This window comes from Molothrus aeneus, unplaced genomic scaffold (genome assembly GCF_037042795.1).
Source record: "Molothrus aeneus isolate 106 unplaced genomic scaffold, BPBGC_Maene_1.0 scaffold_30, whole genome shotgun sequence".
NCBI classification, from domain to species: domain Eukaryota; kingdom Metazoa; phylum Chordata; class Aves; order Passeriformes; family Icteridae; genus Molothrus; species Molothrus aeneus.
Window position 1 is genome coordinate 95,048 of NW_027098964.1, and position 27,707 is coordinate 122,754.

Sequence of the window (27,707 nt, forward strand, 5' to 3'; positions counted from 1 at the left end):
GGGGGGCAGCCGGCCCAGCCCCCGCCGCAGCCCAGGCTCCCCACAGCGAAGGGGTCCCGAGCGGCCCGGCCCCCCAGGGGCTCCACGGCGCGATGCATCGGCCTGGGGGGGCAAAGGGGGGGAAATGGGGGTCAGCCCTGCCCCACAGAGACACCACAGACCCATAGAGACATCCCTGACCCACAGAGACACCCACAGACCCATAGAGACACCCAGAGACACCCACAGACCCATAGAGACATCCCATAGATCCATAGAGACACCACAGACCCATAGAGACATCCCACAGACCCATAGAGACATCCCTGACCCATAGAGACATCCCATAGATCCATAGAAACATCCCTGCCCCATAGAGACATCCCATAGATCCATAGAGACACCACAGACCCATAGAAACATCCCTGACCCATAGAGACACCACAGACCCATAGAGAAACCACAGAGCCACAGAGACACCACAGACCCATAGAGACATCCCTGCCCCATAGAGACATCCCATAGATCCATAGAGACACCACAGACCCATAGAGACATCCCACAGACCCATAGAGACATCCCTGCCCCATAGAGACATCCCATAGATCCATAGAGACACCACAGACCCATAGAGAAACCACAGAGCCACAGAGACACCACAGACCCATAGAGACATCCCATAGATCCATAGAGACACCCACAGACCCATAGAAACATCCCTGACCCACAGAGACATCCCTGACCCATAGAGACATCCCATAGATCCATAGAAACATCCCTGACCCACAGAGACACCCACAGACCCATAGAGAAACCACAGAGCCACAGAGACACCACAGACCCATAGAGACATCCCTGACCCATAGAGACACCACAGACCCATAGAAACATCCCTGACCCATAGAGACATCACAGACCCACTGAGACATCCCTGACCCATAGATCCATCCCTGACCCACAGACCCACAGACCCATAGACCCATCCCTGCCGCATCCACCTGGAGGCACCAGGGGCACTTGGGGGGCACCTGGGGGGCACCTGGGGCACTTAGGGGGCAGCTGGGGGCACATAGGGGGCACTTAGGGGGCAGAGGGAGGTTTGGGGTCAGCTCTGGGGCACCTTCAGGGCAGTTTTAGGGGCAATTCTGGGGCATTTTTAGGGCAATTTTGGAGCTGTTCTGGGGCACTTTTAGGGCAATTTTGGGGCAATTGTGAAGCAATTTTAGGGGCAGTTCGAGGGCAGTTTTAGGGTCACTTTTGGGGCAGTTTTATGCACTTTTAGGGAAATTTTGGGGCAATTTTAGAGGCAATTTTGGAGCTCTTCTGGGGCAGTTTTAGGGTCACTTTTAGGGCAATTTTGGGCACTTTTAGGGCAATTTTGGGGCAATTTTAGGGGCAGTCTGGAGCAGTTCTGGGGTACTTTTAGGGGCAGTTTTGGGGCAATTCTGGGGTACTTTTGGGTCAATTTTAGGGCACTTCTGAGGCACTTTCAGGGTGAATTCTGGGGTACTTTTAGGGGCACTTTTGGGGCAGTTTTGGATCCATTCTGGGGCATTTTTAGGTCAATTCTGGGGCACTTTTAGGGACAATTCTGGGGCATTTTTAGGTCAATTCTGGGGCATTTTTAGGTCAATTCTGGGGCAGTTTTAGGGACAATTCTGGGGCATTTTTAGGTCAATTCTGGGTCAATTTTAGGGCAAAGTTCTGAGGCTCCGCCCCCAGAGGGAGGGGGCGGGCGATCCCGCGATCACGTGGTGCAGAAGTGGGCGGTGCTTTCCCCACACATCACAGACCCCGCCCCCCTCGACCCACGCCCCGCCCCCTCACCGATGACGCGACGCTCTCCAGGAACCGGCCAATCACAGCGCGCCTCTCGCCCGGCAGCCAATCATCGCTCCCTTCCGGCTCTGGCTCAGCCTGAGGGCGACCAATGGAGAGAGGGCTCAGGCTGGTGCTGGCCAATGAGGAGAGGGGAGGGCGGGGCAAGGCGGGGCCACGCCCCCTGTGGGGCTGAATGGGGAGAAGCGCTGGGAGGGATTTGGGGACCATTTGGGGACATTTGGGGACATTTGGGGACACTGGGGAGGGGCAGGGCCTTCCCCCACCCCCAGCTGTGACGTCATGGCCAAAGCTGAGGGAGAATTTCGGGGCCTTCCCGTGACGTCACGGTCGGGGGCGTGGCCAAAGGGACCCCGCGACGCCCACGGGGAGCGGGAAGGGGACGGCGACACTCGGGGACAGGGTGACAATGGGGACAGGGTAACAGGGACAGGGTGACAATGGGGACAGGGTGACACTGGGGGACACACAGGGACACACAGGGACACACAGGGACAGGGTGACAGGGACAGGGTGACAATCGGAGACACACAGGGACAGGGTGACAGGGACGCACAGTGACACTCGGGGACATGGTGACACTCGGGGACACTCGGGGACACGGTGACACTCGGGGACACGTGACCAGGGCCACAGGACACCCCCAGGGTGACACACGAGGGACAGGTGGTGACACACAGAGCCACCCGGACACGGCGCCACGTGATGCACCCATGGGACACCCAACCCCAAACGTGGGTGACCAGAGTGACCAGCAGGCAGAGTGACCAACAGGCAGAGTGACCCATGGCCAGAGTGACCAACAGGCAGAGTGACCCACGGCCAGAGTGACCCACGGCCAGAGTGACTCACAGACATGAGTGACAAAAACCAGAGATCCACAGCCAGAGTGACCAACAGCAACCAGTGACCAACAACCAGAGTGACCCACAGCCAGACTGAGCCACAGCCAGACTGACCCACAGCCATGAGTGACCCACGGTCACCAGTGACCCCTGGCCAGAGTGACCAATAACCAGAGTGACCAACAGTGACCCACGGCCACAGTGACCAACAGTGACCAACAGTGACCCCCGGCCACAGTGACCAACAGTGACCCATGGCCACAGTGACCAACAGTGACCCACAACCACAGTGACCCATGGCCACAGTGACCAACAGTGACCAACAGTGACCAACAGTGACCCACAACCACAGTGACCCATGGCCACAGTGACCAACAGTGACCCACAACCACAGTGACCCCCAGCCACAGTGACCAACAGTGACCCACAACCACAGTGACCCACAACCACAGGTGACCAACAGTGACCCACGGCCACAGTGACCAACAGTGACCCCTGGCCAGGCTGCCCCCCCCCGCTCCCACCCGTGCCCCCACCCCATCCCTGTCGTCCCCCCCCCATGACCCCGGTCACACACAGTCACCGTCCCCCCCCTCCCCCACCCTGCTGACCCCCCCCGGGTGTCCCCGGGTGTCCCCCGGGTCCCTCACCCCCCCCGGGTGTCCCCTCCTGTCCCTCACCCGTCCCCGCGTGTGCCCCGGGCGCCGCCGGCCCCGCGTGTGCCCCGGCCCCGCGTGGTGACACCGGCCCCGGCCCCGCCGTGAGTCACCGGCCCCGCGTGGTGACACCGGCACTGCCGTGAGTCACCGGCCCCGCGTGGGTGTCCCCTCCCCTCCCCCCTCCCGCCGCCGTGACGTCAGCGGATGCCCGTGACGGAGAGGGGGGGAGGGGGAATCCCGGCGGGGAGGGGGGGGGACACGGGAAAAGGGGGGGACATGGAGGGGACACGGGATGGGGGGACATTGGGGACACGGGGGGGACATTGGGGGGGACAATGGGGACACGGGATGGGGGACACGGGGGGGACATTGGGGACACGGGATGGGGGCGACAATGGGGACACGGGGGGACATTGGGGACACGGGAAAGGGGGGACATTGGGGACACGGGGGGGACATTGGGGGGGACAATGGGGACACGGGATGGGGGGACATTGGGGACACGGGATGGGGGGACATTGGGGACACGGGATGGGGGGGACAACACGGGGGGGACATTGGGGACACAGGATGGAGGACACAGGGGGACATTGGGGGACATGGGGAGGGACACGGGATGGGGGGACATTGAGGGGGACACGGGGGGCACAGGAGGGACACGGAGGGGACACTGGGGGACACAGAGGGGACATGGGATGAGGGGGACATGGGGAGGGACACTGGGTGGGGACAGGACATCGGGGACATCGGGGGACAGGCGGGGAGGACACGGGTCACAGGGGGACAGAGACATGAGACACCGGGGGACACGGGGGACACACACGTGGGGACACGGGGAGGGCACGTGGGGACACACAGGGACAGACGTGGGGACATGTGGGGACACACAGGGACAGACGTGGGGACACGGGGAGGGCACGTGGGGACATTTGGGGACACGGGGAGGGCATGGACACACCTGGGGACACGGGGAGGGCACGTGGGGACACCCAGGGCCACGTGGGGTGACGCAGGGGGTGACACGGGGACAGCAGCCACGGGGTGACACGGGGACACGCAGGGTGAGGTGAGGACAGGGGACACCCGGGGACAGGGACAACGGCACGGAGTGACACGGCTGGGACACGCGCGTCACCCTGGGGGACCTCCCGTGACCCCACGTGTGACACCCGCGTCACCGCTGTCCCCTGCTCTGGGTGGCCTTGGGGTGGCCCTGTGACACTGGGGTGTCCCCTGAGGTGTCCCTGATGTGTCCCTGTGACATTCAGGTGTCCCTAGGGTGTCCCTGAGGTGTCCCCGGGGTGTCCCTGTGACATTCAGGTGTCCCTGAGGTGTCCCTGAGGTGTCCCTGAGGTGTCCCCAGGGTGTCCCTGGGGTGTCCCTGATGTGTCCCTGTGACATTCAGGTGTCCCCAGGGTGTCCCTGAGGTGTCCCTGGGGTGTCCCTGAGGTGTCCCTGAGGTGTCCCTGGGGTGTCCCTGTGACATTCAGGTGTCCCCAGGGTGTCCCTGGGGTGTCCCCAGGGTGTCCCTGAGGTGTCCCTGAGGTGTTCCTGGGGTGTCCCTGGGTGTCCCCGGATCCGGGGGAGCCTCAGGGTGGGGGAGGGGCAGTTGAGTCACCACTGGTTCTGGGGGACGGGCGGGGGAGGGGCAGGTGTGGGACAGGGACAGTGACAGGGACGGTGACAGTGACACGTGTGGGAGGGGGGACAACGGGAGAGGGGCGTGAGAGAGTTCTTGGTGGGTGACACGGGTGTGACAGTGTCCTGTGGGGGTGACACAGGTGTCACAGTGTCCTGTGAGGGTGACACGGGTGTGACAGTGTCTAACAGAGGTGACACAGGTGTGACACTGGCCTAAGGAGGTGACACAAGGGTGACACAGGTGTCACAGTGTCCTACAGAACTGACACAGGTGTCACAGTGTCCCGTGAGGGTGACACGGGTGTGACAGTGTCCTACAGAGGTGACATGCGTGTGACAGTGTCCTGTGGGGGTGACACGGGTGTGACAGTGTCTAACAGAGGTGACACAGGTGTGACAGTGTCCTACAGAACTGACACGGGTGTGACAGTGTCCTGTAGGTGTGACACAGGTGTGACAGTGTCCTGTGAGGGCGACACGGGTGTGACAGTGTCCTATGGTGCTGACACATGTGTAATACACGTGTGACACCGTCCTGAGGGTGTGACACGCGTGTGACAGTGTCCTAGAAAGGTAACAGAGATGTGACAGTGTCCTGTGAGGGTGACACAGATGAGACAGTGTCCTGAGAGGGTGACACACACAGTGTCCTAGGGAGGTGACACATGCGTGACACTGTCCTGGGGAGCTGACACATGTGTAATACACATGTGACGCTGTTCTGAGGCGTGACACGCGTGTGACAGTGTCCTATGGCTGTGACATGGGTGTGACACTGTCCTATGGAAGTGACACAGGTGTGACGCTGTCTAGTCTGTGCAACACCTGTGTGACACACGTGTGCACCCCCTGTCACCCCTGGTGTCACATACACACACACACCTGGACAGGTGTGTCACTGTCACCCCTGGTGTCACACACACACACACACACACACACACACAGTCACACACTGTCACCCCTGGTGTCACACACACACACACACACAGTCACACACTGTCACCCCTGGTGTCACTGTCACCCCTGTGTCACACACACACACACAGTCACACACTGTCACCCTTGGTGTCACTGTCACCCCTGGTGTCACACACACACACAGTCACACACTGTCACCCCTGGTGTCACTGTCACCCCTGTGTCACACACACACACAGAGTCACACACTGTCACCCCTGGTGTCACACACACACACAGTCACACACCGTCACCCCTGTGTCACACACACACACACACACAGAGTCACACACTGTCACCCCTGGTGTCACTGTCACCCCTGGTGTCACACACACACACAGTCACACACTGTCACCCCTGGTGTCACTGTCAGCCCTGGTGTCACACACACACACAGTCACACACTGTCACCCCTGGTGTCACTGTCAGCCCTGGTGTCACACACACACACAGTCACACACTGTCACCCCCGGTGTCACTGTCACCCCTGGTGTCACACACACACACACACACACACACACACACAGTCACACACTGTCACCCCTGGTGTCACTGTCAGCCCTGGTGTCACACACACACACAGTCACACACTGTCACCCCTGGTGTCACTGTCACCCCTGGTGTCACACACACACACAGTCACACACTGTCACCCCTGTGTCACACACACACACACACACACAGTCACACACTGTCACCCCTGTGTCACACACACACACACACACACAGTCACACACTGTCACCCCTGGTGTCACTGTCACCCCAGTGTCACACACACACACAGTCACACACTGTCACCCCCGGTGTCACTGTCACCCCTGGTGTCACACACACACACACAGTCACACACTGTCACCCCTGGTGTCACTGTCACCCCAGTGTCACACACACACACAGTCACACACTGTCACCCCTGGTGTCACTGTCACCCCCGGTGTCACACACACACACACAGTCACACACTGTCACCCCTGGTGTCACTGTCACCCCTGTGTCACACACACACACACACACAGTCACACACTGTCACCCCTGTGTCACTGTCACCCCTGGTGTCACACACACACACAGTCACACACTGTCACCCCTGTGTCACACACAGTCACACACTGTCACCCCTGGTGTCACTGTCACCCCCGCTGTCCCCCACACCAGGCAGGGAGGGGGCGGGGCCATGGGAGGGGGGAGGGGCACTCACGTGTCCGAGGGTCGGGTCCGGCTCCGGTGGGGGAGGGGCTACGCACCAGCCATGGCCTGGGGGGACACAGAGGAGCCTTACTGGGAGCACTGGGAGCACTGGGAGACCCCTGCCCCTCCCAGAGCCTTACTGGGAGCACTGGGAAACCCCTGCCCCCTCCCAGTGCCACACTGGGACCCGTAGGGCCCAGGCTGCTGCTCCCAGTATGACCAGTGCCAGTGCTCCCAGTATGACCAATACCAGTGTTCCCAGTATGACCAGTACCAGTGCTCCCAGTATGACCAATACCAGTGTTCCCAGTATGACCAGTACCAGTGCTCCCAGTATGACCAGTACCAGTGCTCCCAGTATGACCAATACCAGTGTTCCCAGTATGACCAATACCAGTGCCCCCAGTATGACCAGTACCAGTGCTCCCAGTATGACCAATACCAGTGTTCCCAGTATGACCAGTACCAGTGCTCCCAGTATGACCAATACCAGTGCTCCCAGTATGACCAGTACCAGTGCTCCCAGTATGACCAGTACCAGTGCTCCCAGTATCCCCAGTGCTCCCAGTATGACCAATACCAGTGTTGCCAGTATCACCAGTGCTCCCAGTATGACCAGTGCCAGTGCTCCCAGTATCCCCAGTGCTGCCAGTATGACCAATACCAGTGTACCCAGTGTCCCCACTATGACCAGTACCGCTGTTCCCGGTATCCCCAGTATGACCAATACCAGTATTCCCAGTATCCCCAGTACTGCTGTTCCCAGTATCCCCAGTACAGCCACCTCCATTCCCAGTACTCCCAGTATCTCACGCTCTTGGGTGCAGTAACATCCCCCATACCCAGCTCCCACTGCTCCCAGTAAAACCAGTAGTGACCATTCCCAGCTCCCAGTAACACCAGTAGCCGTCACTCCCAGTAACACCAGTAACCGCCACTCCCAGTAACACCAGTAACCATCACTCCCAGTAACACCAGTAACCATCACTCCCAGTAACACCAGTAGCCGTCACTCCCAGCTCCCAGTAACACCAGTAACCATCACTCCCAGTAACACCAGTAACCATCACTCCCAGTAACACCAGTAACCGTCACTCCCAGTAACGCCAGTAGCCGTCACTCCCAGTAACACCAGTAACCATCACTCCCAGTAACACCAGTAGCCGTCACTCCCAGTAACACCAGTAGCCGTCACTCCCAGTAACACCAGTAACCGTCACTCCCAGCTCCCAGTAACACCAGTAGCCGTCACTCACAGTAACACCAGTAGCCGTCACTCCCAGTAACACCAGTAACCATCACTCCCAGTAACACCAGTAGCCGTCACTCCCAGTAACACCAGTAACCATCACTCCCAGTAACACCAGTAGCCGTCACTCCCAGTAACACCAGTAACCACCACTCCCAGTAACACCAGTAGCCGTCACTCCCAGTTCCCACCAAGATCTGCAATTCCCAGTGCTCCCAGTATACATTCACGCAGCGCTCCCAGTACAAACACCTGCTGCTCCCAGTGCTCCCAGTGCAGCCCTTACCCCATTCCCAGTGCTCCCAGTCCAGTCCTCACCCCGTTCCCAGTGCTCCCAGTCCAGTCCTCACCCCGTTCCCAGTGCTCCCAGTCCAGTCCTCACCCCGTTCCCAGTGCTCCCAGTCCAGTCCTCACCCCGTTCCCAGTGCTCCCAGTGCAGCCCTTACCCCAATCCCAGTGCTCCCAGTGCAGCCCTTACCCCATTCCCAGTGCTCCCAGTCCAGTCCTCACCCCGTTCCCAGTGCTCCCAGTGCAGCCCTTACCCCATTCCCAGTGCTCCCAGTCCAGTCCTCACCCCGTTCCCAGTGCTCCCAGTGCAGTCCTCACCCCATTCCCAGTGCTCCCAGTGCAGCCCTCACCCCATTCCCAGTGTTCCCAGTGCTCCCAGTCCTTCCCAGTGCTCCCAGTGCAGCCCTCACCCCATTCCCAGTGTTCCCAGTGCTCCCAGTCCAGCCCTCACCCCGTTCCCAGTGCTCCCAGTGCTCCCAGTGCAGCCCTTACCCCGTTCCCAGTGCTCCCAGTGCAGCCTTCACCCTTGCCCCCAGCTCCCAGTCCCTCCCAGTCCCTCCCAGTCCCTCCCAGTGCTCCCACACCCGCCTTATCAGGAGGCCGCACCCAGCCCGGCCCAGAGCGCCCTGACGGGGGGGGCAGGGGGGGTCCCAGGTGCAGTTTTGGGGTTCCCTGACATGTTTAGGGGTTCCCAGGTGTGTTTGGGGGGGTCCCAGGTGTGGTTTGGGGAGTCCCAGGTGCAGATTTGGGGGTCCCAGGTGCATTTTGGGGGGGTTCAGGAGAGTTAGGGGTTCCCAGGTGTGTTTGGAGGGGTCCCAGGTGCAGTTTTGGGGTTCCCTGACATGTTTAGAGGTTCCCAGGTGCAGATTTGGGGGTTCCCAGGTGCAGATTTGGGGGTCCCAGGTGCGGTTTTGGGCCTCCCAGATGCATTTTGGGGGGCTCAGGAGGGGGCTACACCCCAACATGGCCGCAAGGCCTGACCCCCCCCCCCCACTTTCTGACCCCCCCCCAAAGCACAACCTGACCCCCCCAGACACCCCAAAACCCCCAGACAGCCCCAAATCCTCCTCTAAAAACCCCTCAAACTTTCAACCCCCCCCAAAACCCCCAAACCACTCCCTGAGCCCCCCCAAATCCCCCCAGACCCCTCAACACCTCCAAACCCACCCCAGACCCCCCAAATTCCCCCCCTTGACACCCCCAAAATCCCTCCAAGACCCCCCCCCATTGACACCTCGACTCCTCCCCTGACCCCCAAAACTTTCCTGTGCCCCCCCCCCAAAAAAAAACAACAAGAGGGGGGACACCCCCAAACATGGGGAAACTGAGGCACGGGGGGGGTTGTTGGGGGTCACTAAAGGCACCCCCCAAAGTTGTGCTGGCCCTTTAAGACCCCCCCCTCCCCAAATCCTCAGCCAGGACCCCCCCCCCAAATTCAGCTGGGGGTGGGGGGGAACAGGAACATCCCCCCCCCCCAAATTCCAAATTCACTTCAGCCCCAACGCCCCCAAAATCATTTGGGGAAGGCAAAACCCTCCCTGTCCCCCCCCCCCAAAAAAAATTCATTTCAACCCAAATCCCCCCCAAATTCACCCCAGCCCTGACCCCCCCCCCATTTTATCCCCCCAAGCCCAGACCCCCCCCATTATTTCAGCTTTGCCCCCCTCCCCTCATTTTACCTCAGGTTTGACCCCCCCCAATCCAAAACCCCCAAATTTCAATTGCCCCCCCCCCCATTTCACCTCAGTCTGACCCCCCCCCCAAATCACCCCCAATAAAGCCAGGACCCCCCCCCCAAATTTACCTCAGCTCTGACCCCCCCCAGGTAAGACCCCCCCATTTCACCTCAATTTTTTCTCAAACCCCCCCAAAAAACCCCAATTTCACCTCATATCTGACCCCCCCCAACTTCACCCCCCCAAAAATTACCCAAAACAGGACGAGACCCCCCCCCAATTTCACCTCAAATTTGAGTCCCCCCGATTTCAGCCCAGCTCTGAGCCCCCCCAAATTTCACCTCAATTTCCCCTCCCCTAAATCCAAACCCCTTTAATTTCACCCCAGACTTCACCCCCCCACCTCAAATCCCCCTCAGCCCTGACCCCCCCCCAAATTTCCCCTCACCTTTGACGCCCCCTCCCCAAAATCTCCTCAATTCACCCCAATCCTGACACCCCCCCCCCCAATTCACCCCAACCAGGCCGGACCCCCCCCCCCTCAATTCCCCTCAGCCGTGCCCCCCTCACCCCCAGACCCCCCCTCAAATCCCCCTCAGCCCTGACCCCCCCAAAATCCCCCTCAGCTTTGACGCCCCCTCCCCAAAATCGCCTCAATTCACTCCAACCAGGCCGGAACCCCCCCCCCCAATTCCCCTCAGCCGTGTCCCCCCCCCCCCGCTCCCCATTTCCCCCCAGTTTTCCCCCCCATCCCCTCAATTTTACCTCAGTTTCCCCCTCACGCACCTCAACCCCCCCAAATCCCCCTCAGCGCCGACCCCCCCACCCCAAACCCCTCACCCGCACCCCAGACCCCCCCATTTCCCTCAGCCCACCCCTCAAATTCCCCCTCAGAGCCCCCCCCGCCAGCCCAGCCCCCCCCATTCCCCTCACGCCAAACCCCCCCCCAATTTCCCCTCACGCTGCCCCCCCCCCACCCGAGACCCCTCATTCCCCCTCACCTCCCCCCTCCCCCCACCCCCCTCACCTGACACCCCCTCCCCACCCCCCCCGCCCCCCTCAGCCCCCTCCCCACCCCCCTCACCCCTCACACACACCCCCCCCCCCCACCCCTTCCCCTCAGGCCGCGGCCCGGCCGCCCCGGCCGCGCTGCCCCCGCCGCTCTCTCGCTCAGCGGTACCTGCGGCGCTGCCGGTGCCGGTGTGTCCGTGGGGTGCCGGCGGGGTCCCGGGGGGTGCCGGGTGCGGGAGGGTCCCGGGGGTCCCGGGGGTCCCGGCCCGGCCCCGGCGCTGCGGCGGCTCCGCGGCTCCGGCCTCGCTCAAACAAAGGACCCGAGAGCCGCGCGCCCCGCCCGCCCCGGACACGCCCCCCGGACACGCCCACAGGGGGGAGATGGACACGCCCCCACCGCCGGGACACGCCCACCGAGGAGGGACCGCCCCCCGATCAGCAGGGCCACGCCCACAAAGGGGCTGAGGGAGCGCTGGCCACGCCTACGGAGGGAGGGCGCGCGCGCGGCACGCCCATATATGGAGAGGGCACGCCCACCGCGCGCCACGCCCCGCAGAGGGGCACGCCCACTTCGCCGTGAGGCCACGCCCACCGCGGCGGCGCCTGGGGGAGACCGGGGTGGACTGGGATGGACTGGGAGGGACTGGGAGGGACTGGGGGGAACTGAGGGGGACGGGGATGGACTGGGAGGGGTCTGGGATGGACTGGGGGGGACTGGGAGGGTCTGAGATGTCATGGGAGCTGGCGGGGGTGGGCTGCTATAGGACTGGAATCAGAGTGGGATGGACTGGGACAGCACTGGGATGGACTGGGATGGACTGGAATAGGATGAGATAACACTGAAAGGCACTGGGACCAGTATAGAATCACACTGGGAAGTACCGGGCCCAGTCTAGGGTGACGGAGGAACTGGGACTGGGACTGCAGTGGCACTGGGAGGCGCTGGGACTGGTACTGCCCAGTAATAGGAGACTGAGACCAGTATGAGCTGGTACTGCAACCAGTACAGGGTGACACGGGGACTGGGAGGCACTGGGATCAGTGCAGAGTGACACTGTGGCTGAGAGACACTTGCACCAGTACGGGGTGGCACTGGGACCAGTATAAACCTGTACTGGGAGGCACTGGGAACAGCACAGAGTGGCACGGGGATGCACTGGCCCAGTATAAGCTGGTACGGGGAGGCACTGGGACCAGTACAGAGCGACACTGGGACTGGGAGGCACTGGGCCCAGTACGGAGCGACAGTGGGACTGGAAGTGCACTGGGACAAGCATGAGCCGGTACTGGGAGGCACTGGGCCCAGCATGAGCTGGTACTGGGAGGCACTGGGACCAGTACAGAGTGGCACTGGACCCAGTACAGAGCCACACTGGGACTGGGAGGCACTGGGACCAGTATAAGCTGGCACTGGGACCAGTACAGAACCGCACTGGGACTGGAATCGCACTGGGACCAGCAGGGGGCGCCCTGGCACGGACAGGGGCGGGGCCACCCTGGGGACACCGCGCTCCAGCCAATGACAGAACCGCCTTCCCAACACCGACCAATCAGCGCGCGGCAGCTCCGCCAAGCCCCGCCCCGCGCTCCCCCCGCCCCTCGGGCAGCGCGCGGGACCGCACGTGCCCAATGGGGGCGTGGCCTTTGGCCGAGCGTGGCCCCGCCCTCCCCTCAGCCTCGCCCCGCCCCCGGGAGGCTCCGGCGGAGTGGGGGAGGGGCGCGGGGTGGGGGAGGGGCCGAGTTTAACCCCGCGGTGCCCGGGGGAGGGGGAGGGGCGGGGTTGGCACGCGCGTGTGCAAGGGGGGAGGGGCGCCGTGGTGGGAGGGGTTTGGACACGGAAATTTGGGGTTCGGATGGGGAAATTTGGGGATTTGTGTGGGGAAATTCGGGATTTAAACGCGCAAATCTGGGGGTTAAATGAGGAAATTTGGGGTTTGGATGAGGACATTTGGGATTTGAGCAAATTTGGGACTTGTGTGGGAAAATTTGTGATTTGTGTGAGGAAATTCGGGATTTAAATGGAGAAAAATTGGGATTTGTGTGGGTAGATTTGGGATCTGTGAGGGGAAAATTTGGGATTTGGATGAGGAAATTCGGGATTTGAGGAATGAGGAATTTGGGGGTTGGATGAGGAAATTCGGGATTCGCACGGGGAAGTTCCGGATTTGCACGAGTAAATTTGGGGTTTAATTGGGGAAATTTGGGGGTTAAATGGGGAAAATTTGGGATTTGTGTGGGGAAATCTGGGATTTAAATGGGGAAATTCGGGATTTTTGGGGGGAAATTCGGGATTTGCCCGGGGCATCACGTGACCCCTTGCACGAGGACCCCCGGACCCCCCCCCTTTTTCTCGGGGGGTCACGTGACCCCTGCCCGCCCCCCAGCAACAACGGCCGAGCCGCGCTCTGATTGGCCGGCGCCGCCGTGACGTCACGACAGGGCGCGCCGGGCCCGTTGCCATGGCAACAGCGGGAGCTGAGGGGGGGGGAGGCGGTGGAGGCCTTGGAAAGGGAAATTTGGACCCAAAAATTGATTAAAATGACCCAAAAATTCGGGCTGGAGACCGCAAAGGGACCTAAAAAAGCAGAATTTGGGCTCGAAGTTAAAGATTTTAAACTAAAATTGAGGCGTGTGCTCACAAATACGAAATTTTGGGGCTATAAATGGGATTTAGACACCAAAAAATGAGATTTTTGCTCCAAAACCAGGAGGTTTGGCCTTGTACTTTATCATTTTGTCCACCCAAAATGGGGGTGGGTGGGTCCCCAGAAAAGAGGTATTTGGTCCCAAAAAGGTGTTTGGTCCTAAAAACGTGGGATAAGGATTTAAAAATGAGGCTTTCTACTCCTAAAAAAAGCAGGAATCGGCATTTAAATGAAGATTTGCCCCCCAAAACCAAAGCTTTTGGCCCAAAAATGAGGGGTTTGTCCTTAAAATAGGGTGTAAAATGTGGGGGTTTAAGAAGGGAATTGGACCCTAAACGTGAGAATTTGGGCCCAAGAGTGAGAGTTTAGACCCTGAAATAAGATTTTTGGCACAAAAATAGGGTTTGAGACATTAAAATTACCAAAAAAATTCTTTAAACCTTCCTAGAAATCCTCAAAATGAAGCATTTGCCCCTAAAATTTGGGTTTGAGCCCTAAAAGTGTGGATTTCCACCCTAAAAATGATTGTTTGGTTCCAAAAGTGGAATTTTGGATCCCATACATGAAGAATTTAGGCTCTAAATTGAGGCTTTTGGTGCTAAAAATGATGTTTGGGACGACAAAATTGGATTTTTCATGCCCAAGAGAGGGGTTTAAACCCTAAAATTGGAGGTTTACTCATAAAAATTGGATTTGGGCCTCAAAAATGAGGGGAAATGCAGCTTTGGACCTTAAATTAATGTTTTTAGGCCTAGAAATGTGGGTTTGGAACCCAAAATGAGGTTTGGAACACTAAAAACTCAGGTTTAACCTTAAAAAATTTAACAATTTGGCCCAGAAGAAAATCTTTTAAATGTAAAAATGAAGTTTGGACCTTTGAAGATGTTTTGTATGCAGGAATTTGGGGATTTAGGTCCAAAATGGAGTTTAAACATTTTTAAAATTAATTTTGGGGAATAAAATGAGGGATTAGAGCTTAAAACTGAAGGTTTGAGTTGTTAAAAGTGAGGGTTTTGGTGCCAAAAATGATCTTTTTTCTCTAAAAAAAAGGATTTGGGACCCTAAAAATGAGGATTTTGGTGGAATATGGGGGTTGGACAAAAATTGGCTTTTTTTGTCTCCAAAACTGAGGGATTTAGACCCAAAATCAGGAGGCTGGAGAGGGGAAATTTTGGAGTTTAGGGGAGAAAAAAAAGAAGATTTGGGGCCTCAAGTGCCAAAGGTGACATCGGACGGGTGGGACACGCCCCCCACCCGGTGACCCCGCCCCCTCCAGCCCCTCCCCCACCACCAGGGGGCGCCAAAACCCTCACCAAGCCCCGCCCACCCCATTTGAATGACAGGAATGGGGCGGAGCCAATTGCACAAAACCGTCTAATCAGCAGCGGGTGCGTGGTCAGGCCACGCCCCCCCGTGTGATGTCACACAGGAAGCCCCGCCTCTTCATCTCTGTGACGTCACTTCCTGGGCATCCTCTTGGTGTCTGCAATGGGAAAGCCCCGCCCCCTTTTGCCATGGGGGTGTGGCCTAAATGATCCCACCCCTTTGTGTGGGCAGGGCTTAATCGTGGCCAATGGGAGGGTGGCATCACCAAGCCCCGCCCATTTCCTGGGGTGACGCCTCAAAGCCGCTCAAGCTCCGCCTCCCCAGTTGAAACCACGCCCCTATTTGGATGACCACGCCCATGGGCCGCACCATATGCAAATTAGACCACGCCCTGTAGTGACCACGCCCCAATTCAGGCCACGCCTCCTGATTAAGCCCCACCTCCCCACACCTGGGGGTTCATTTTGGGGCAAATTCTTCCCTTTTTGGGTCCTTCATTCCTCTATGCCCCAAAGGGGCGGAGCTTCAGGGCGGGGCGTGTCCTTCCACCTTTGTGGGCGGGGTCTCCCCAGTTTTGGGCTCCCGCCCCCTCCCCCACCCCCTCACACCTTGTAATAGGCGGGAGGCGGGGCTGCGGGGGGGAGGGGCAGGTCGCGCAGGGGGTGGGCGGGGCCCGCTCCGTGGGGGCGTGGCCTCGCCGGCCCCGCCCCTCCCCGCGGGGTTTTTTGGGGTCTCCGGGGGCGGCGCCTCCACCAGAGCGCCCCCCCCGCCCCCCCCAGCAGCGCCAGCAGCGCCGCCCCGCCCCCCGCCGCCCCCAGCACCGCCCCCTCCCGCGCGGGGGGCGGGCCCGGCCCAGGCGGGCTCGTCTGATTGGCTGAACCTGGGGGAAAAGGGGAGGAGTCAGGGGCGGGGCTTCAGGTGGGTAAAGCCCCTCCCCCTGCAGCCCCTCCCCCTCTGCACCTTTACCTGTCCCGGCCGGTTCTGGCGGCGGCTCCGCCCCGGGGCCTGTGGGGGAGGGGAGGGGAGGGAGGGTGAGAGGGGGAGGGGCGGGGGCGGGGGCGGGGCGGGGTGGGGGCGGGGCACTCACGCTGCCCCACGCGCAGAGTGACGCGCATGGCCCGCGTCAGGCAGGCCCCGCCCTGCCGGTTCTCCAGCCCCTCGGGGGTCCCGTCAGACGTGGCTGCAAAGGATGGTGGAGGCCCACTGTGACGTCATCTGTGACGTCATCGCACTCCTCATAAACCCCTCCCCCCAATGATGTCAGAGCCTGGTCACTCCCCGTCTCCCCCTGATGTCATCACCCGTTCTGGGGATGTCGCGTCCTGTGACGTCATCGCCCCCAATGATGTCACAGCATAACGCGCTGATGACATCATAGTGATAGCGATGACATCATCGTGACATCATCCCTGCCCTAACGCTGTCAGCTCCCCCCCACGGTGTCACGCCATTGATGCCAGTCCTCTCCGATGACATCACACGCCAATGACATCACAGACCAATGACATCACACCCTGATGACATCACCAGCACCTCCCAGAGGGCGAACGAGCCCCAAAACCCTCCCCAAAGCCCCTCCCAAACACAACTCCACACCCCCTCCCCTCCACCCGTTCCCCAATGACATCACCACCTCCCCGATGACATCACCACCCCTCGCTATGACATCATCACCCTGATGACATCACCAGCACACCCTGAACACAACCCAACCCCTCCACCCCTTCCCCAATGACATCACCCCCCCAGCGATGACATCACCCCCCCAGTGATGACATCACCCTCCCACAACGCCATCGCCCCCCCAGCCCCGCCCCGCTGATGACGTCACGGCTCACTGATGATGTAATAGTCGTGCTGCCGGCGGAACTCGTGTCCCCAGAGGTTGGGGCTGAACTCCTGGAATTTGATGGTGAAGCGAACGTCGCGCTGGGGGCGGTCGCAGGTGAGCAGCAGCGTGGGGGCGGGGCCGGGGGGCGGGGCCTGCACCTGGCAGCGCCGCGCCTGCGCCCCCCCCACCAGGTACAGCTTGTAGTACTCGTACCCCGCCCCCCCCGGGCACACCAGGTCCAGGCGGTCGCCGATCTGAGGGTACAGCACGTAACCGCCGGCGTCCAGGAACCTGGGGACAATGTGACACTGGGTGTGACACTGTGACACTGGGTGTGACACTGAGGGTACAGCACGTAACCGCCGGCGTCCAGGAACCTGGGGACATGGGGACAATGTGACACTGGGTGTGACACTGTGACACTGTGTGACATCCTGTGTGTGACACTGTGTGCGACACTATGACACTGTGTGTGTGTGACACCGTGACACTGTGTGTGTGACACTGAGGGTACAGCACGTAACCGCCGGCGTCCAGGAACCTGGGGACACGGGGACAATGTGACACTGTGACACTGGGTGTGACACTGTGACACTGGGTGTGACACTGAGGGTACAGCACATAACCGCCGGCATCCAGGAACCTGGGGACACGGGGACAATGTGACACTGTGACACTGTGACACTGGGTGTGACACTGAGGGTACAGCACATAACCGCCGGCATCCAGGAACCTGGGGACAATGTGACACTGGGTGTGACACTGTGACACTGTGTGTGTGTGACACTGTGTGTGTGTGACACTGTGTGTGTGACACTGAGGGTACAGCACGTAACCGCCGGCATCCTGGAACCTGGGGGGACATGGGGACAACGTGTGACACTGGGTGTGTGTGTGACACCGTGACACTCTGTGTGACACTGTGTGTGTGTGTGACACTGTGTGTGTGTGTGACACCGTGACACTCTGTGTGACACTGTGTGTGTGACATTCCGTGCGTGTGACACTTGCGTGCGACACCATCACGGTCAGGGTGACACAGCGGAGGTGACACCAGACGAGACACTGCGTGTGTGACACAGTGACAGGCGTGACACTGCCACTGTGACGGTGACACTGTGGGGGTGACACAGTGACAGGCGTGACACTGCCACCGTGACAGTGACACCATCAGGGTGACACCGTGTGACACCACAGGAGGGTGACAACACCAGGCATGGGGACACAGTGACACCCTGCGCATGGGGACACGGTGACAGCCCAGTCAGGTGTGGGGACACGGTGACACCCTGGGCATGGGGACAGTGACAGCCCCGTCAGGCGCCCCCGCAGCGCTGGGGGGGGGGGGGGGGGGGTTGGGCAGCCATTGTTGTCACCATGGCAACGGCGCCGCTGCCCCTCCCCCACCCGCTCCGTGGGGGGCCTGGGGGGGGGGAGGGGACACAGCAGGGGGGACCCAGGGCCGGGGGCACCCGAGGGGGGGACCCGAGGGGGGGCTGGGGCTGTCACCGTCACTGTCACCGTGTCACCGTCACTGTGTCACCGTCACCGTGTGGCTGTCACTGTGTCACTGTCACCGCATCACCGTCACTGTGTGGCTGTCACCATGTCACTGTGTCACACACATGGAGTGGCACCCGGTGTCACCCCCCGGTGACAATGTCACCTCCCTGTGCTGGTGTCACCCCCCTGTGCCGGTGTCACCCCCCTGTGACGGTGTCACCCCCCCCTGTGCCGGTGTCACACCTGCTCAGTGCGACAGATGTGGCGACACCTGCGCTGGCACGCGGTGTCCTCGTCGCACCGTGTCACACACGTGGTCACGGTGACAGCCACGGTGTCACAGTGTCACTCACACTGTCACGCTCAAGTTGTCACACTTGGTGTCACCCAGTCACAGTGTCACACACAGCCACAGCGCCAGGTGTCACTCACGGTGTCACTCACAGTGTCACACAGTCACGGTGTCACACGGTCACGGTGTCACTCACGGTGTCACAGCCACAGCGCCAGGTGTCAGTCACAGTGTCACTCACGGTGTCACACAGTCACGGTGTCACACAGTCACGGTGTCACTCACGGTGTCACAGTCACAGCGCCAGGTGTCACTCACGGTGTCACAGTCACAGCGCCAGGTGTCACTCACGGTGTCACTCACGGTGTCACACAGTCACAGTGTCACACGGTCACGGTGTCACTCACGGTGTCACAGTCACAGCGCCAGGTGTCACTCACGGTGTCACACAGACGATGTCACCCACAGCCCATTGTGTCCCGCCCCCGGTGTCACCCACACGGTGTCACCCCCCATGTCCCCATCCCCATCTCTTGGGGTCACCTGGAGCGGGTGAGGAGACCCCCAGCCCCCCCCCCCAGACCCCTGGGAGCCCCCCCCCCCCTTTCCCTCCCGACATTTTCAGGTCCCCAAGACCCCTCAAGCCCCTCCCCCCCCAGCCTCCCCTGATCCCCCCCCTTGACGCCCCCAAATCCCTCAAGACACCCCCAGACCCCCCCAAATGCCCCAACCCCCACAGGCCCCCAGGTTCCTCAGGACCCCCCCCAAGCCCTCGGACCCCAAAAGCCCCCAGACCCCTCCAATCCCCTCAGAGCCCCCAAATCCCCTCAAGACCCCAAATCTCCTCAGAGCCCCGGTACCCCAAGACCCCCCTGGTGCCCCCCAGCCCCTCGGACCCCCAAACGCCCTCAAGGCCCCCCCCAATATCCTAAAGACCCCCCCAGACCCCTCAATCCCCCCAATACCCCCGGACCCCCCAAACCCCTCAATTCCCCCCCGGACCTCCCAATTGTCCCCGGACCCCCCAATCCCCTCAATCCCCCCGGTGCCCCCCAGTCCCCTCCAAGCCCTCGGACCCCCCAATACCCCCAATCCCCCCGGAGCCCCCCAACCCCCGTCCCCCCCCCGCCCCCGTCGCCCCCGCTCTCACCGCCGGTTCCCGGTGTGCCAGACCACCGGCTCCAGGCTGAGCCCCGCGGCCCCCGCGCCCAGCACGGCCACGAGCAGCGCCGCCGCCGGCCCCGCCATCGCCCCCCGCCCCCGCGGGGCCGCCGCCCCCGGCCCGGCCCCGCCACCCCCGCCGGGACCCCCCCGGTGCCGCCCCCGGCCCGGCCCGGACTCGAACCCGGGTCCCCGCGGGCCCGCCCCGGCTGCGACCGCGCCGGAGGAGGAGGGGCGGGGCTTTTTTCTGAGGGGCGTGGCCTCAAATGGGGGCGTGGCTTTTCGGAGTGAAAGGCGTGGTTTGGAGCGGGGGAGGGGCCTCGTGGGTGGGCGTGGCTGCGTAGTGAAGAGGGTGGGTGGGGTTGATAAAGGGGCGTGGTCACGGATGGGCGTGCTCGTTGTTTGGGAGATATGGGGCGGGGCATGAAAAGGTGGGCGTGGTTTGAATATTTAAAAGGCGTGGATTGGGGTAGGGTGTGTATTTGGGGGCGTGGCTTAGTGCAATTAGCATGTACGGGCACTTAAAATGGGGCGTGGTCTTTTGGAAGGGGCGTGACCAAAAGTTAACATGGCCACACCCACAGATCTGACCACTGTGTGGGTGTGGCCACGGGGATGGGCGTGGCCTCAAGGCGGGGGCGTGGCCAGCAGCGCCACACAGATTTCCATGGCGACATCACAACCCCCCCCCCCCACCGTTGCCATGGTGATGATAAAGCTGCTTAGGAACAGGCCCCGCCCCTTTTGGGGGGGGGGGCTCTTAAAGGGGCAACGCCAGAATTGCAGGGTGGGGACCACGGAGGGGCTGGGGACGATTTTGGGGCACCCGGGGGGGGTGTTGGGGTGTGGGGGTGGGGCAGGTCTGGCCACGCCCCCACCTGTGACAGCCCACGGGGGGTGACAGAGGGCGACAGTCACAACGGCTTTAGTACAACCGAGGCCTGGGGGGGACATCTGGGGTCCCCAAGGGTGACACTGGGTGACACTGGGTGACATTCGGGGTCCCCACAGGGGCTGTGACCCTCCAGGGTCCCCAGGGGTGACAGTTCTGGTCCTCAAAGGTGACAGCCACTGTCCCCAGGGAGGTGACACTCAGTGTCCCCCAGGGAGGTGACAATCTCCAGTCCCAATGTCCTCAGAGAAGTGACAACGGCCAGTCCCAGTGTCCCCAGGGAGGTGACAATCGGTGTTCCCGGGGAGGTGACAATCTGCAGTCCCAGTGTCCCCAGACAGGTGACACTCGGTGTCCCCAGAGAGGTGACAATCTCCAATCCCAGTGTCCCCAGGGAGGTGACAATCACCAGTTCTGGTGTCCCCAGGAACGTGACAATCTGTAGTCCCAGTGTCCCCAGGGATGTGACACTCGGTGTCCCCGGGGAGGTGACAATGGCCGGTCCCGCTGTCCCCGGGGGTGTGGCAATCGGTGTCCCCGGGGATGTGACACTCGGTGTCCCCGCTGAGGTGACACTCGGTGTCCCCGCTGAGGTGACACTGGCCGGTCCCGCTGTCCCCGGGGGTGTGCCCGGGGGTGTCCTCGTGTCCCCACCACCAGAGCTGCAGCCGGATGTCCCCTCCCAGGGCCGGCCCCTCCTGTGTCCCCTCGCTGTCACCGTCGCTGTCCCACGGCGCCGGGAACAGGCGCTGGCCCGAGGCCGTGGCCAGGAGCGGCAGCGCGGGGTGCAGGCTGGGAATGGGGGAATTTGGGTGAAAATTGGGGAGTTTGGGGTGGAAATTGGGGGGACTTAGGGTGGAAACTTGGGGAGATTTGGGGTGGAAATTTGGAGGAGTTTCGGGTAGAAATTTGGTGTGGAAACTTGGGGAGGTTTAGGGTGGGAATGTGGGGGAGTTTGAGGAGGAAATTTGGGGGGTTCGGGGTGGAAATTTGAGGGAGTTTGGTGTGAAAATTGGGGGAGTTTGGGGTGGAAGGTGGGGGTAGAAATTGGGGGAGTTTTGATGTGGAAATTTGGGGGATTTGGGTGAAAATTTGGGGAATTTGGGGTGGAAGTTTGGGGTAGGAATTGGGGTGAGATTGGGGTGGAAATTTGGGTGAGTTTGAGGAAGAAATTTGAGGCATTTGGGGTGGAAATTGGGGGACTTGGGGTGAAAGTTTGGGGTAGGAATTGGGAGAGTTTGGGGTGGAAATTTTGGGAGAGTTTGGGGTGGAAATTTTGGGGGATTTGGGACGGTAATTTGGGCGTTTGGGGGGTGATCCAAGGTACTTTTTGGAGGGATCCCCAAATTTTATTAGGGTGGGTCCCAACGATTTTTGGGGAGGGGTCCCCAATGTTTTTATGGGGGAATCCCCAGGTGTTGTTTTTTTGGGGGGGAATCCCCAGGTGTTGTATTTTTGGGGGGGAATCCCCGTTTTTGGGGTTACCTGGTGCCGTTGACGCAGTCGCGGAGGGCGCGGAAGCGGAGCAGGGGGGGCAGCTCGGGGGGGTCCCCCGGGCTGGGCGGGGCCAGCGTGTCCCAGACGGTGACAAAGCCATCGGTGTCACCCCCGACCAGGAACCGCCCCGACCTGGGGGGCACCGGGGACAATGGGAGACCCCTGCCCTAAAAACCCCCAGAGACCCCCACCCTTAATAACCCCCTGAGACCCCCACCCTAAAAACCCCCTGAGACCCCCAACCCTAAAAACCCCCAGAGACCCCCACCCTAAAAACCCCCTGAGACCCCCACCCTAAAAACCCCCAGAGACCCCCACCCTTAATAACCCCCTGAGACCCCCAACCCTAAAAACCCCCAGAGACCCCCAACCCTAAAAACCCCCAGGAAATGGGGAGGGGGGGTCCAAAAATCCCCTCGGGCCCCCACCCAAAATCTGATTCAGGGGTGCTGGACCCACCCTAAACGTCCTCAAGGAGAAGGTCCAGGTGTCCAAGAGCCCAAAAATCCCCCCAAAAGGTGCCCCAGGTGTCCAGGACCCCCCAAAAATCCCCCAAAAAGGTGCCCCAGGTGTCCCCAAGGGTGCCCCAGGTGTCCCCAGGAGTGCCCCAATTTTCGGGGGGGGTCACTCACGGGTCGAGGTCAAAGGTCACGCGCTGGTTGGTGGCCACGCGCCGCGGCAGCGCCAGGAGGGGACGCTCGGGGACACGAAGGTCCCAGCAGAGGATGTGGCGGTCCTGGGGGCGGGGCCAGGCCGGGACACGCCCATCAGGCATGAAGCCACGCCCCCAATGATCAAAACACCTCCCATCGCATAAGCCACGCCCACAAAGCTCCACCCACTACACTGGGAGGTGTCAATCAGAGCCTAAACCACGCCCCCAAAAACACGCACTGAGGCCACACCCGCATTTACAAAGCCCCGCCCACGACGAGGCCACACCCTCATAACAACCCACAGGCACCACCCACCCAAAAGACACGCCCACATTTGGCCACGCCCACCTTCCTCCCGCCCGCGTACAGGTGAGTCCCACAGGGGCTGAAGCGCAGGTGAGTGGGCGCGGCCGGGAGGCGGGGCCAGAGCGCCACGGCCCCGCCCCCTTCCAGCGGGTACAGCCCCAGGCTCCGCCCATAGGAGCCGCAGGCGAACAGCGATTGGCTGGGGCTGAAGGCCAGGCAGCCAATCAGGCCTCGCTGGCCATGCCCGCCCTCTGGGAGGGGGTGGAGACAAATGTTAGGCCACGCCCCCTTCAGTGAGGCCACACCCCCTTGGACTCCACCCACCCAAACTCTCCGCCTTGGGACCACGCCCATCAAAGCCACGCCCCCTTATGTTCCACTCATTTACATTTTGCCAGACACTCCCTGTTAAGCCCCACCCCAGGGCCCCACCCACTCCCAGACCCCACCCTTTAGGCCACGCCTCTTTTCCTTTAGGCCACGCCCATTTTGACCACACCCCACCCTTTTTAACCCCTGACTTTCCCATTTTAACTCCCAATACAGGGTGGGAATTGCCCCTGCACCACCCCCGCCCCTCCCATTGACCACACCCCTTTAGACCACGCCCCCTTTGGCCTCACCCCACCCCTTTTAACCCCTGAATACCGGCTGGGAACCTCCCCTTACCCCACCCCCGGACCCCACCCCATTAAGCCCTGCCCCCTTTTAAGCCCCGCCCCCCTTAAGCCCCGCCCCTCACGGCTCAGGCTCCTCTGGAGGCCGCCCCGGCCCGGGCGCTCGGTCGGGAACTCTCGGACGGCGCCGTCGAAGCCGCCCAGGAGCCGGGAGCCATCGGGGGCGAAGGCCAAGGAGTGGGGGGCCACGGGCTCGTCCTGGGGACACCACGGGGTCCCTGAGGGCGCCCCAAAACCACCCGGGATGGGGGGGGGACCCCAAAAACCCTACAGGGAACGGGGAGACCCCAAAACCCACCTGGGACAGATGGGGGGGACCCAAAACCCTCCTGGGAGAGATGGGGGGCCCCAAAAACCCTACAGGGAATGGGGAGACCCCAAAACCCACCTGGGACAGATGGGGGGCCCCAAAAACCCTACAGGGAATGGGGAGACCCCAAAACCCTCCTGGGACAGATGGGGGGCCCCAAAAACCCTACAGGGAATGGGGAGACCCCAAAACCACATGGGACAGCTCTGGGGGGTCCCCAAACCCCAAAACTCCTCCCATTAAAGGGGTCAGGGGTCCCCAAAAGCTTCTCCGGGACCCCAGAATCCACCCAGGGACATCCCAGGGGTCCCCAAACCCAGTCCCCTCCCAGTTCCCTCCCAGTTTGATCCCAGACCCCCCAGTTTGATCCCAGTCCCTCCCAGTTTGATCCCAGTGCCCACCAGGTGGTTGTGGGCACGGAATGAGCCCCTCAGGCTCCCATCGAAGGCGTCCCAGAGGTGCACGGGGCTGTCCCGGCTGCTGGCGGCCACCCTGCCCAGTACAGACCAGTATAAACCAGTATGGACTGGCATGGACCGGTACACGCTTGTACGGACCAGTATGGACCAGTACGAACCAGTATACACCAGTACAGACCAGTACGGACCGGTATGGACCAGTATAAACTGGTATGGACCCATATGGAGTGGTATAAACCAGCACAGACCAGTACGGACCAGTGCAGACCAGTCTGGACCAGTAACGACCTCCCAGGAGCTGCCCCTGCTCCCCGTACACCACCCCCAGTTCATCCCAGTAACAACCAGCGCCTTCCCAGTTCCCTCCCAGTGCTCCCAGTACGGACCAGTATATCCCAGTTCCCTCCCAGTCCATTCCCAGTCCCTCCCAGTCTATTCCCAGTCCCTCCCAGTCCATTCCCAGTATATCCCAGTTCCCTCCCAGTCCCTCCCAGTCCATTCCCAGTTCCCTCCCAGTCCATTCCCAGTCTCTCCCAGTCCATTCCCAGTCTCTCCCAGTCCATTCCCAGTTCCATCCCAGTCCATTCCCACTCCCTCCCAGTCCATTCCCAGTATATCCCAGTATATTCCAGTTCCCTCCCAGTCCATTCCCAGTACGTCCCAGTCTCTCCCAGTGCTCACAGGCAGCTGGGGGGGTCGCTGGAGTCCATCAGGGGGTACCAGGTGAAGTCGTAGATGGTGTCACCTTCGGCCACCTGCACGGCCGGGAGCTGCCACCAGTGACCAGAGTGACCAAGAGTGACCAGAGTGACCCCAGTGACCACTGAGTGACCACTGAGTGACCCCAGTGACCCCTGAGTGACCCCAGTGACCCTGAGTGACACTGAGTGACCCCTGGAGATCCACAATGACCCCCCAGTGACCCCCCAGACCCCCAAAATCCCCCCCAGGACCCCCCATCCTGACCCCAAACCCCCCCAAGTGACCCCCAGACCCCCAAACTGACCCCAAACCCCCCCAAAGTGACCCCAAACTCTCCTCAGTGACCCCCAGAGCCCCCAAATCCCCTCCAGGACCCCCAGAGTGACCCCAAACCCCCCCAAAGTGACCCCAAACCCCCCCAAGTCACCCCAAACTCTCCTCAGTGACCCCCAGACCCCCAAAATTACCCCAAACCCCCCCAGAGTGACCCCAAACCCCCCTAAAGTGACCCCAAACTCCCAGAAATTGACCCCCCCCACCCCCCCCAAATCCCCCCAGCCCCTCCCCCACCCACCAGCTGGGGGAGGGGCGCCCCCGGGGGGGGTCCCGGGGGGAGGGGGAGGTCAAAGATCCTCAGGGCGTTGTCGTTGCTGCAGGTGAGGACGCAGGAGCCGTCGGGGGCCCTGGGGGGACCCCCAAATGTCACCCCAAAATAGCCCCGGGTATGGGAACCCTCCCATTGTCACCCCAAAATAGCCCCGGGTGTGGGGGACCCCCCGATTGTCACCCCAAAATAGCCCCGGGTATGGGGACCCCCCCATTGTCACCCCAAAATAGCCCCGGGTGTGGGGGACCCCCCATTGTCACCCCATGGACCCCAAAATGACCCCTCAGGTATTGGGGATCCCCCAATGAACCCCAAAACAAACCCCAGGTGTTGGGGACCCCCCGATTTCAACCCCCCAGGGGACCCCAACCCTCCCGAAGGGCTTTTGGGGTGATTTTTGGGGAAGTTTTGGGGTGATTTTTGGGGAAGTTTTGGGGTGATTTAGGGACGTTTTTGGGGAGGTTTTGGGGTGATTTTTGGGGGGGCTTTGGTGTGATATAGGGAGGTTTTTTGGGGTGATTTTTGGCGGGGGTTTGCGGTGATTTTTAGGGAGGTTCTGAGGTGATTTTGGAGCGTTTTTGGGGTGGTTTAGGGAGGTTTTTGGGGTGGTTTTTGGTGTGATTTAGGGAGGTTTTTGGGGGAGTGTTGGGCTGATTTTCGGCGGAGGGTTCGGGGTAATTGCTGGGCTGATTTCTGAGGTGATTTGGGGAGGTTTCCGGGTGATTTTGGGGGGGGGGATTTTGGGGTCTCTCACCATTTGCAGCCTCGCAGGTAATTCTCGGGGCGCTTCGCGAATTCCTCCCGCGCCCCCCAAACCGGGCGGGGGGGGCGGCCCAGTTCGTACTGGGGGAAACTGGGAAGAGCCGGAATTGGGGGGGTCAGAGACCCCCAAAACCCCTCAGGGACCCCCAAAACCCCTCAGGGACCCCCAAAAAATCCCCCCAAACTCACTCGAGCTCCTCCTCCTCGGGCTCCGGCGGGGCCGCGTCCTGAGGGGTCCCGGGGGGTTCGGGGACCCCCTGAGAGGCTGCGGGGGGAGGGGAGAGGTCAGAGCCCCGCCCCATCCCCAACTTCCCCTCAAAAAACCCAAAATCCCCCCAAAAATCCCCCAAAAAAACCCCAAATTCTCCCGCCCCCCCCCCCCCCTCAACGCGCACCGTCCACCATGGGCGCCGCCATGACAGCGAGAGGCCACGCCCCTCGCTGGCCACGCCCCTCAGCGGCACGCTCTTTAGGCCACGCCTCCAGCTCCATATATGGAATGAGACGCGATTTGGATTGGCTCCTCCCTATGTGGGCGGGGCTTCCGCTTTTCCCGCCAAAAAGGGACGCCCGCGATTTGGGGACCCCGAAATGCGACCCCAAAAACGGTCCCAAAAGGGTCCAGAGGGATCTGGGACACCCCAAAATGGTACCTGAGGGTTTGGGGGGGTCTGGGGGACCCCAAAATGTGACCCAGGGGATCAGAGGGACACAGGGCACCCCAAAATGGCACCTGATGGTTTGGGGGAGTCCCAAAAGTGGGTCCTGGAGTTGGTGGGGAGCAACCAA

At 61.2% G+C, this 27,707-nt stretch overlaps 2 protein-coding genes and 1 long non-coding RNA gene across 3 annotated transcripts; all 3 read right to left on the reverse strand.

The window, feature by feature from the left end:
• Window positions 1-45: 45 nt before the first annotated feature.
• LOC136570138 (uncharacterized) lies at window positions 46-11,610 on the reverse strand. The gene is made up of 4 exons (XR_010785510.1): window positions 11,502-11,610; window positions 7,119-7,174; window positions 1,807-1,896; window positions 46-102 (listed from the first exon to the last, which is right to left on the reverse strand). It is a non-coding gene; the product is annotated as an uncharacterized lncRNA (long non-coding RNA).
• Window positions 11,611-15,905: 4,295 nt separating this feature from the next.
• On the reverse strand, window positions 15,906-20,177 carry EFNB3 (ephrin B3). Its single transcript, XM_066570805.1, has 5 exons — window positions 20,080-20,177; window positions 17,142-17,425; window positions 16,391-16,483; window positions 16,270-16,308; window positions 15,906-16,183 (listed from the first exon to the last, which is right to left on the reverse strand). The coding sequence occupies exons 1-5, from the start codon at window positions 20,175-20,177 to the stop codon at window positions 15,906-15,908; spliced, it is 792 nt and encodes a 263-aa protein (XP_066426902.1).
• Window positions 20,178-20,999: 822 nt separating this feature from the next.
• Window positions 21,000-27,356, reverse strand: WRAP53 (WD repeat containing antisense to TP53). The gene is made up of 11 exons (XM_066570584.1): window positions 27,314-27,356; window positions 27,108-27,183; window positions 26,911-27,009; window positions 26,124-26,232; window positions 25,529-25,617; window positions 24,830-24,920; window positions 24,184-24,316; window positions 23,484-23,692; window positions 23,112-23,215; window positions 22,468-22,611; window positions 21,000-21,774 (listed from the first exon to the last, which is right to left on the reverse strand). The coding sequence occupies exons 1-11, from the start codon at window positions 27,333-27,335 to the stop codon at window positions 21,183-21,185; spliced, it is 1,668 nt and encodes a 555-aa protein (XP_066426681.1). The 5' UTR covers window positions 27,336-27,356; the 3' UTR covers window positions 21,000-21,182.
• Between the last annotated feature and the right edge of the window lie 351 nt (window positions 27,357-27,707).